This window comes from Gymnodraco acuticeps, unplaced genomic scaffold (assembly GCF_902827175.1).
Source record: "Gymnodraco acuticeps unplaced genomic scaffold, fGymAcu1.1, whole genome shotgun sequence".
In the NCBI taxonomy this organism is placed as follows: Eukaryota; Metazoa; Chordata; class Actinopteri; order Perciformes; family Bathydraconidae; genus Gymnodraco; species Gymnodraco acuticeps.
Window position 1 is genome coordinate 1,985,949 of NW_022989949.1, and position 10,382 is coordinate 1,996,330.

At 36.7% G+C, this 10,382-nt stretch overlaps 1 protein-coding gene across 1 annotated transcript; it reads right to left on the bottom strand.

The window, feature by feature from the left end:
• Positions 1 to 357: 357 nt before the first annotated feature.
• On the bottom strand, positions 358 to 10,013 carry LOC117542764 (interleukin-13 receptor subunit alpha-1-like). Its single transcript, XM_034210610.1, has 10 exons — positions 9,740 to 10,013; positions 7,249 to 7,382; positions 6,347 to 6,509; positions 6,133 to 6,223; positions 5,117 to 5,286; positions 4,884 to 5,011; positions 4,664 to 4,790; positions 4,213 to 4,312; positions 1,575 to 1,659; positions 358 to 1,492 (listed from the first exon to the last, which is right to left on the bottom strand). The coding sequence occupies exons 1-10, from the start codon at positions 9,810 to 9,812 to the stop codon at positions 1,385 to 1,387; spliced, it is 1,179 nt and encodes a 392-aa protein (XP_034066501.1). The 5' UTR covers positions 9,813 to 10,013; the 3' UTR covers positions 358 to 1,384.
• Positions 10,014 to 10,382: the final 369 nt, after the last annotated feature.

A 10,382-nucleotide genomic window follows, 5' to 3' on the forward strand; every position in this document is an offset into this window, starting at 1 on the left:
CCAGGTCTGTTTAAGAGTTGAATATATTTCACATCATTAGTCCAGGTACACAATTAATGTAGTGGAGTAAAAGTACAAAGTAGCATTAAAAGGAAATACTCAAGTAAAGTACAAGTATCTCCAAATTATACTTAAGTAAAGTACTTGAGTAAATAGTTACTTCCCACCTCGGCTCAATACATTTATTTTAAAGATGTATTCACACGTTTCTTTATAAATTCAGATTTGTATACACAATACTTGGGGAAAACTTTTAAAATATGAGTATTTGGTATATATTAAAACATCCAACATTATATTTAATTTAATAAAACCAGGAGTGGGACGATATGAAATGACTGGATGCAACACAGAAGCTGTTATTCTTATTCATAGTTTTGTAATCCATAAAGTATCATCCTTGATATAGCGCATGTTTTAAAAATAACCTAGAAACTGGGACTTGCCCACTGACTAACAGATCCAATGAAAATGTGTGCAAGTTGTGACAAGTCAAAGTATCCTTGCTTCTAAAGAATGCTAAGACAGCACGCAATCACGACCGAGCAACACATTATACTTTCAATGTCTCTTTCTTTATTATCTCTAAGCTGTGAAAATAAGCAATCACTCAACAGATAATGTTTGCGTACCAAAGCGACAAGAGAACAAAGAAAGAACACATTTCTGCTTTTTAAGGAAGGAAGGGAGTGTGACTTTGATATGGCATTTTGGATGTGGGTGATTCTGTGAGCAAGCAGACAGAAAACACAGAATCAACAGACTGACTGAAAGCTAAGTTGTCAGTTTTTTGCCCTCATGCCTTCACAGTTCTCTGGTATTGTCCTCTTTCCAGAAATGGTTTAAAGCTGTGATTATACGCTTAACCCCACAGGTTGGAATTCCAAGCGATTGTCGTAAAAACAATTAGGGATCAGTATGTGCTTTTAATTTAAGTTATTGCTTCCTTTCCCACTGTCTTGCTGTCATACTGGCATTTGAGTCCTACATCCTGTGCCAAGACATTTAGTACAGTAGAAATCCATAGGGCCACCCGCTTCTCGTACTACTCTCGTCTTCCTCCATAGTTAGGATCCGCTTTTTCATTTTAAGAGCCAATGTCCTGTGAAGGGGAGGACTCAGCAGTGTACATCAACACTACCTTTACGTAATAGCAGCTGAAAATCTGGTTTTTCCACGACTTCATGAAAGGTGAAGTTCTTCCCTGAGCTGCAGTCAGACAGGTCTGTGAAGATGCAAAAACAGCTTGACTTGAAACTTTACACCACTAGAGGTCAGTGGATTACAGCGTTTCAGCCAGTTTTTGAGCTACTCAGTCAATGTTCCTGATGAGTTGGCCCTGAGTGGAAGTCCAGCTTCACTGCGGGCATTCTACTGTGCGTGTTCACGTCAGGAGATTTGCTCTATACAATAGGTCACTGTTTTCAGCTACCACGGTAACTTTACAGGATTCAATAGGTTCTGGTACCGGCGTGTACAAATTCCCTGTCGTCTGAAAAAAACAAAACAGTGTTAAATTCATATTTTTGGGAGCACACCATACACACATTTGTTTTCTTTCCTCGAAAAAATACCTTATGATCTTTGTTCCCATGTATCATCATTTCCTTGAATATTGCGGAAGGGTCTGGTATGATGGGGCACAAAATGGAGCTGTGCCTACAAACACACACAATGACACAGATTAACAGCCAGCATACAATGTTGTCACCACCAATGTTTCATATTTAACAGGCAAACATAACATTATTTATTACAATATTCAAACACATATTGTTCTTATTGGTGGAAAAAACGCATCACATGCAGGATATTATTCAAAGGTATTAAGATATTTGGTAAACATGTCTGCAGGGGATTTTTAAAGGAACAGTTCACCCCAAATATACATTTGAAAACTCCACTTCAATGTTGCTTTCCAGAAATGATAAACCGGTTATAGATTACTTGTTGCAGTTCCATGGGCACTAAAACTACTTGCGGTGGATTATCCGAAGTGTGAAGGGCGTGATTTCTGGAGAAAGACATTGCTGTTGAGTTTCTCGAGAATTATTTTTGGGGCTTTGAGCACCACACGTCATCGAGTTATATTATGGAAAGAAGGCAGACCAAAAACTCAAACTCAAACTATTTTAATTGATTTCATTTCCACTGTCCTAACTTTCCAACCCTTTTTTTATACATATTTTTTAGTTCTCACATTTATTTATCTCCATTTGTATTCTTCTTTTCTGTCATGTTTTCTTTATTTGCATGGACTGTGTACTGATTCCAAATAGTAGACAAATGTATGATCATGTGTGTATAATGGTGAAACAAAGCACTACAGGTAGGAGGAAATGCATTCTGGATTATAGAGTTTATCTTCTCTTAAAGCAGGGGTGGGGAACCTTTTTCCTCTCAAGGGCCATTTCAATGTTTTCAACATCCTCCGAGGGCCGTACAAATGATTGACCTCTGCTTAAAAATACTAAAATCACAGCCCATTCATTTCACCTTTCTTTCATGCTGTGCAAAGAAAAAGCAACCTCTTAATCCAGATATTTTACCATGACTCGCACATGCATTCACGTGCACGGTTGTGGCATGACCACCAAAACAGAAAGATATGGACACAAGATGTGTGCAAATGTATTTAGTTTCCAAAGATTTTTGCACTTTGAGAGCAACGTTAGATCTATGGAAACATCTCTCAACACCCAGATGAAACAGAACTGTAAGCAGATTTATTATTCTTTATGGATATTTTACAAATCACTCTCCTTTCAAACTGTATTCTTGTTTATTAATAACAACTTTTTGTTACCGTCATATGGTATTTTATACCTGTTTGCTTTATTCTCTTATTTTTGTATAACTTTAATGATCATATAAAGATGTGCCTTTACCTCACTGGTTGTAGAAAAAGCTTCTTATATTTGTTAGCATATCTAGCTAACCAGATGCTAATAACAACAAAGTTATTGACTGTATGATCAGTATGACAGATGAGCAGATCGCCACTGGGCTTACAACTAAAGACACAGCCACGCAAAAACTGCGGCATGTATACGGCTCCTTATGGGTACTGCAATTTTTGGAAGTGCAGGAGCGGAGCGGCGTTCTGGTGCTCTCAGTCAGAACTGAACCCCTGTCAGACGAGACATATACCACGTGATGACACGTTAGGCTTGTGTTGTGTTCAAGGATCCCGACCTTGGCCAGGAAAAACAGGCACTCGCTTGTTTAATTTTTTTGCGGTCTAGATTTCTTTAATTTTTTTCTTTTTTGCGTGTGTTTATAAATGACCTCGAGGGCCGTACCAAATTGTCTCGCGGGCCGTATACGGCCCGGGGGCCGCAGATTCCCCACTCCTGTCTTAAAGCTACAAACCCTCACTGACTTGGGGCAATAAGCATTCCTCTCCTATGATTTGTTTTCATTGTAGCTCCTATACTATCTGTGCCTAAGGGTGAGGCGGGTTAATCATCTATTTTCCACCCACACACTCTCACTGATTGAAGCGCTGCTGTGGCAAGGCCTTATGCCTCAAATGCACCAAATCAGCCTTTATACGAGGTGTGGCAAGATCTCAGTGGCATGATCTCAAAGTTGCAGATCTAAACAACTGAACAGCTGTATGCTTACAACTGCTTTTGAAATCGATTGATAAATTCAGTATACGGTTCATTCCAAAATTGGATGACATTTTCTGTCCCAGCTACGCAATTTCAAATAGTCCCTGGCCAAAACATGCACTTGTTGTGTTAAACATACTTGTCCTTAGACAAAATGTGAATAAAGTTGTAGGAAAAGTGGTTTCAAAATATTATTTAAAATATCAAAAGCTCTCGAGCCCCCCTAAAATGGCATTTTTCTCTGGTCCCTCCTTGGTGGCCAACTTCAAATATAACATTTGAAACAGACATTTTAATTGACTTTATTTGCTATTATTTTGTTGATGTCCTCTCTTTTATTTTTCTTATGTTTTCAGTCTAGACTCAAAAGGACCATAACTGCGTTTAAATTATAGTTAGATCAAGAGGTTAATAGACATTTAAAATTGTGATTTCTATTCGATTCTAACCCACCATTGAGCACTGTTGGAAAACAAAAAATAAAACATCGGATTCATTTTTTTAAAGTTTTGACGTCTAAATGTCCTCCAATTCTGGAAGGAGCCACAAAGCCGTTTGAGCTACCCAGAATCACTTCTCTGTTACTAAAACATACTTCCTGACGCAGTAGCAGGACAGAATGATGCAGACGGACAGAATGATGGGGACGACGATGGCGACCACCATCAGTGTCTGGTCAGGAGGCTTGTTAGAACCTGTGATGAAGAAGAGACACATTTTCTTCAACTTTTAACACATTTGAGGTCTAATTAAATATTAAAAGCAGACAGAGCATGTGTCAAACAAAAACATAGATATGAACATGATAGGGAACAACTGATGAGTATAAACTGCTTATTTTTGATATACACACATTAGCCAGCAATCATAAATGTCATCATGGACAAATTCAATGTTTTTCTGAATAATTACTAATGTGCCTTTTTAAGAATAAACTGTAGGGCATAACATGTTGCAAATTAAGGGATCCAATGACAACCATGTTAGTATTTACTGGAGTATAATATTTTAGTAAATTCTTTTTTTCTAAGTGTGATGACACTTACCATATTTTACAACATCGCTAAAATCGCTGGCTAAATCGCAATGGCGTGATTCAGTTCTAGATCGGAACTCGTAAAGGCAGTCTTTATCGTAGCGAATTTCCGAGGGTCCTACTTTCGAAATGCATACCTTAAAAAAGTAAGCAAAAAAAAACAGTGGTGAACTGTATTGTATAGAAAACTTATATGACTTAAAATTATTAAGATAATCAAGACTTTTTACTTCAGGCTTATTGCATCGGGTGTAGCAGACTGTGAAATTCCATTTACAATTTCTGATCGATTGATGTTCCCCCTCTAATCTTAGATCATCTTTTTCTTCTTTGATGATCAGTTTAGGTGAAGGTACCACTGAGGACAAAAACATGTATCATTTTCACCTTCACTTGGCAACAAACAAGATTCAATCATTGTGTTAAATAAGTATTTGAATGACAAAATGAAGGTAACACAAACCAAAACGAGGTTTAAAGGTGCTCCATCCAGCTTCAGTTTCCACGTGAATGCATACGTCAACTTTTCTTTCTTTGAATTCATCGTCTTTCAGATAACACCCACTCCTTTCGGCACTGCTGTAAGGCCGATCACACGTTCTTAAAGGTTTTAAAGTTTCCTCAGGACAAGTCCTGTAAAAACAGAATGGGCAGGTGGTGAGAGAAATAGGGAGAAGGGAAGGCTAGAGCTGATGTTTCTGCAATACCTTCAGTCGCCACTAGGGGCTAATAAAGCTCACTAATGAACTGTGGTTCATTACGTAAAGTGAGAATGGCTTGCTGAATATAAATAAACTAATAATAACATCCTGAATGAGGAATGAAAATCATTGCCACACGTAGGCTTTCCTCTTGAACTCATGCGGCAGATGTCCTGGCTCTAAATCTTAGTTTTTACTGACTTTCTGTGTGTTTTCTTGGAGGCTGAATAGCTTATTGCTTTACAGTATGGGACCTCTTTGGTAAAAAGCAAGATTTCAGAGTTTTTTCGTATTTAAGAAAATATATAAAGCAAATCTAGGAGCTTTTAATATACTGTTAAGTTATCAAAAAATCGACAGAGAAATGCACACTGCAGATCTTAAAGGGACAGGCGCTAAAACAGAGCGTTTAAAACAAAGGTTGAATACGGTTATATTCAGACAGACAGGTTGAGATAAATAAATAGTTTTTTGGACATAAACGCATGTGAAGATTTTCTATAAGAATCACCAAATACAAGTATGAACTTAAAATTAGAGTAATATGTCCTCTTTAAACAAATATATGAGGGGATACACAGTGTTTCTGCACAATTGACTTGAGTTAAGATACTAACCAACATGGCATAATGTTTGTTTTCTGCCATTACCGTTCTCTACCTGTCCACTAGAGGCCCTCAGACTTTTGCACCTGGTTTTCACATCCACCTAATCTCTGTCCCTCCAAAATGTTAACAACCTTCACTAAATATTTACTGCACATATTTGGAGTATTTACCTATAGGAGAGGTTAAAAGGCTGATGTGTTGAGTTCCAGGAACAGTTCATTCCCTCTGTGTAGATGATGCATTTTGTGTCCTTTAATTTAACTGAGCATTTGAAGAAAAAAAAAGGTGTCAAATACATGCAATCGAACATGAGATTTAAGCATTATAATGTAGAGGACCATTTTATGTATTTCTGTAATTATACTGTAGATCTCTGCTTCTTACCTTGGGTCTTTGGGGAATTAATGGTAATGTCCACTTTGTTGCTCTCATTTGTACTCTTACAGTTGCCAACAACGGTCCACACTTGGTACGTCCAAGGATCAGAACCAATCTGTTCTGTGAGAGAGCTGACTTTTAAATATTTTTTGGTTCTGCAATTAAAAGGCTGGAGAAAAAACAAGAGGCTTTGATGACGATGATGCCAACACATATTGAAACACACTTGAATAAACAATGTAGATTGAGATATTGCTTTTTATCTCTACATATTTGTCTTTACATGTTTTCAGTTACTGTATTGTTTTTAAAATTCTGTGTAAAGTGGGGCTGTGTTCAGTGTGAGCAGTAACTTTACTGAAGTATTTTTGAGGTACTTGTACTTTACCCTTTCAATTGTATGCTACTTGATACTTCTACTTTAATCTACTCCTAACATATTGTACTTTTAAACTCCACTAAATTCATTTGAAAACATGTGTTACTTGTTACCTTTGTAGGATGATACAAATCAAATTAATTTCACTGTGATGAACTATTACAAGAGTGCTTCTTCCATGTTAGACCTAATACTCAAAGCCATTTTGTTTTGGTTTATATATGATCTGTGTTTTATATTCCTTCAGGCAGCAGTCATTCATTGAGATATTTTGAGTAAATTCACAAGCTACCTTGCAGTATACAAAGTCATTCAAACTAGCTGCACCTTTACCAGCTTTGATAACACTAATGATCAATAATTATAAAATGAAATGAACCAATCTGCACAATGACTACTTTTACTTTTGGTACTTTTCTACTTTTACTTGAGTATTTGCAGGACTTTTTACTTGTAACAGAGTATTCCTACATCCTGGTATTTCTACTTTTACTTAAATACAAGACTGAGTACTTTTCCCAATACTTACATGTTCAAACCCTTTCAGGCGGATTTTGTACATGACCTTGCTGTCCTGCAGGCCGCTGGGATCCTGCCAGGACACGTTGACAGCAAACGGGTCCAGCCATTTAAAAGTCAGCCCTGTTGGTGGAGGAGGGAAATCTGTAGGGCCAGAACAAAAAAATAAAAGCGGGGTATGACTTGAAAAATGGTTAATCAATTACACTTAGGTAGAATAATCACACCAGGCTCTCATTAGCCATTACCATGATGCATATTTCAGTTGCACGTGTATTCAACAATCACGTTGATTGCTTTGATGATGTCACTCTAGTTTTCACAGAAACACTTCCTTCATCGTTTTTCTCTAAGTCCCAAAGGTCCTTAGGTTATTCCTGGAAGATTGCAATTAGCTTTGATCAACTAAAAACTCTGATTATAGCACATTTTGGGAAATAAAATCCCTTGGTAACTCAATGACCTTTGACACCAATTGTACCTCATATTGGACCTCCATATTTTCTTCAAATTACAGTAGGCCTGAATATGTTTTATGGATATAGAGACAGAGTAGGAATGTATCCTTCTAAAATTATGCTTGAGATCTTTTAGCAAACCTGAAGATTAGCTGAGATTTAATGTCATAACATTCCCAATGTTGATTGAAATGACAGGCACTATACTTTTCTAAAGATTTATTTAAAATGGTAGTGCAAAACGATTGTAGAAACCATTGTATTTTTTATATGAAATATTCCATTACATGTTTGTAATGTCCTGCATCCGCTTGGTTTGTCGTTTCCCCGCAGAGCTCAGTTGGGAACCCGTAATTGCAAAATGAGGCGCAACCACATCTAAACAAGAACTGACGCAACTATGGAGGACGGAACATGACTTAAGTATAAATAAATAAATGTATGAAGAAATACAGGAATAAATAAATTACGTACATAAATACAGGAATAAATAAATAAATACGTAAATAAATAAATAAATACAGGAATAAATAAATGACGAAATAAATACAGAAATAAATAAATGTTGAAATGAATACACAAATAAATAAATAAAAGAATAAATGCATAAATAAATATGGAAATAAATACATCAATGTATAAATAAATAAATGTCGAAAATAAAACAGAACACACGTTATTATTATATATCTTTCATTTATTTCTACATTTACGCGACATACATTTATTTATTTATGTATTTATGTGTCCGTATGCTAATGAGGTGGGCGGTCCTAACCTCAGTCTGAAGCAGGATTCGCCAATTGTTGGAGCCAGGCAGAAGCAATAGATTTGTGGCAAGTCACATCATGTCGAGCTGAGCCAAGTCCTCTATACATCGTTCCACACGAAACTGGACATAATCTTTTGGTTCTCCGTTCTCTAAATGGTCCGCTAATGATCGTAAATGATCTCCAATGGCTCTTAAATCAATATCCATAAATAAACCTTACAACTGTGGATAAACCATGGATGTATAAAGATAAGGGCTAAACAGTAAAGCTCCTGCATTCGAATCAGCGCGGTTATCCAGGCGTTAGTAGTAGAGCCCTCTGCCAGAAATGATCACACACTCCTGTAACCAATCCTGCTTCAGACTGAGGTTAGGACCGCCCACCTCATTAGCATACGGACACATAAATACATAAATAAATAAATGTATGTTGCGTAAATGTAGAAATAAATGAAAGATATATAATAACGTGTGTTCTGTTTTATTTTCGACTTTTATTTATTTATTTATACATTGATGTATTTATTTCCATATTTATTTATGCATTTATGTATGCATTTATTCTTTTATTTATTTATTTGTGTATTCATTTCAACATTTATTTATTTCTGTATTTATTTCGTCATTTATTTATTCCTGTATTTATTTATTCCTGTATTTATTTATTAATTTACGTATTTATTTATTTATTCCTGTATTTCTTCATACATTTATTTATTTATACTTAAGTCATGTTCCGTCCTCCATACGCAACAAGTGAGACATCCAGATTTATATATTTGATCCAAACTCAACAAAAAAAATGCTTGATTGTGACTTTTAAATATTATTTGTGCATGGTCTCAGGTTAACAATACCTACTTGTCTCCCATGCTTAGTACTTTTCAATTAAACAATCTCTTTTAATAACACAATGAATAATGGGGTAATTTCTCCAAAGAAACCCCTAAAATGAAAATGTTGAATTAATAAATGATATAACAAAAGCCAAGTAGCTACAGTTGGCTAAATAGTACACAAATGGGAGGGAGAAATTACAGGGTTAATCTGTCTTTAATACTGATCATAAATCAGACAGTTGTTTTTTAATTTCTTGTCTGAAATGGACAATAAATCCATAATGTATTTACTGTGATGTCAAAAGGGTTACATTTGCTTCGTTAGAGCATACTTGATAGACGTATAGGCTACATACCAGCGGTGTTGATTACACCTTTATAAAAGCTAAAACAAAATTATTCTAGTGAATGGCAGGTAATAGGTGAGTTTACCTGCTTTACAGTGGTATACCATCATCATGGCGGTGAATGTTAAAAAGGCGTAGAGCTCCCGTGTAGAAGTCATGTTGTCTGAGCGTCTATTCCCTCTGGAAGAAAGTCAACTCCCTGGATCCTCTTAAGGGCAAAAGTACATTCAAACAAACTCTTAGAATAGTGTAACGTAGTAAAAAAAGGCAAATCCTGGTGAGATCACGTCTACGGTCGAGAGGAACACATGAAATGGAAAGTTGACAGAGGCACACCGTTATGGTGTCGGTCAGGGGTGTGCTGTCTTCCGGGAACAGGGGGGGGGGGGGGGGGGGGGGGGGGGGGCGGAGACTTAAGCTGCGATGACAGTACGGAAATGAAAGTGTCCCAGCAGAGGGAATGTTATTATAAGACCTCTGGCCGACGCAAGAGACTCAAGAAACGGACAGTTCAAAGATCACGCATGCGTCTGGTCTTTACGGTAAGTGCTATATCCCAAACCACATGTGTTCATCCATTCCTTCAGGAAGTCGTCAGCCTCTAAATGAGTCTGTGAATCAATTACAGGATTAACTGTAGGGTAATGGCTTTAGGCAGCAACAAACAGCAGTACATTTGATCTCACTGGATTGCTTTGTAACCCTGTTTTTGGCTGAGAGAAATGATC

Coding starts and splice junctions, on each gene's coding strand:
- LOC117542764 (XM_034210610.1), bottom strand. CDS start 9,812: ATGACTTCTACACGGGAGCTCTACGCCTTTTTAACATTCACCGCCATG. Junction 7,383..9,739: donor GGTATACCACTGTAAAGCAG/GTAAACTCACCT, acceptor CTGGCCCTACAG/ATTTCCCTCCTCCACCAACA. Junction 5,287..6,132: donor CCTTTTAACCTCTCCTATAG/GTAAATACTCCA, acceptor CTGTTTTTACAG/GACTTGTCCTGAGGAAACTT.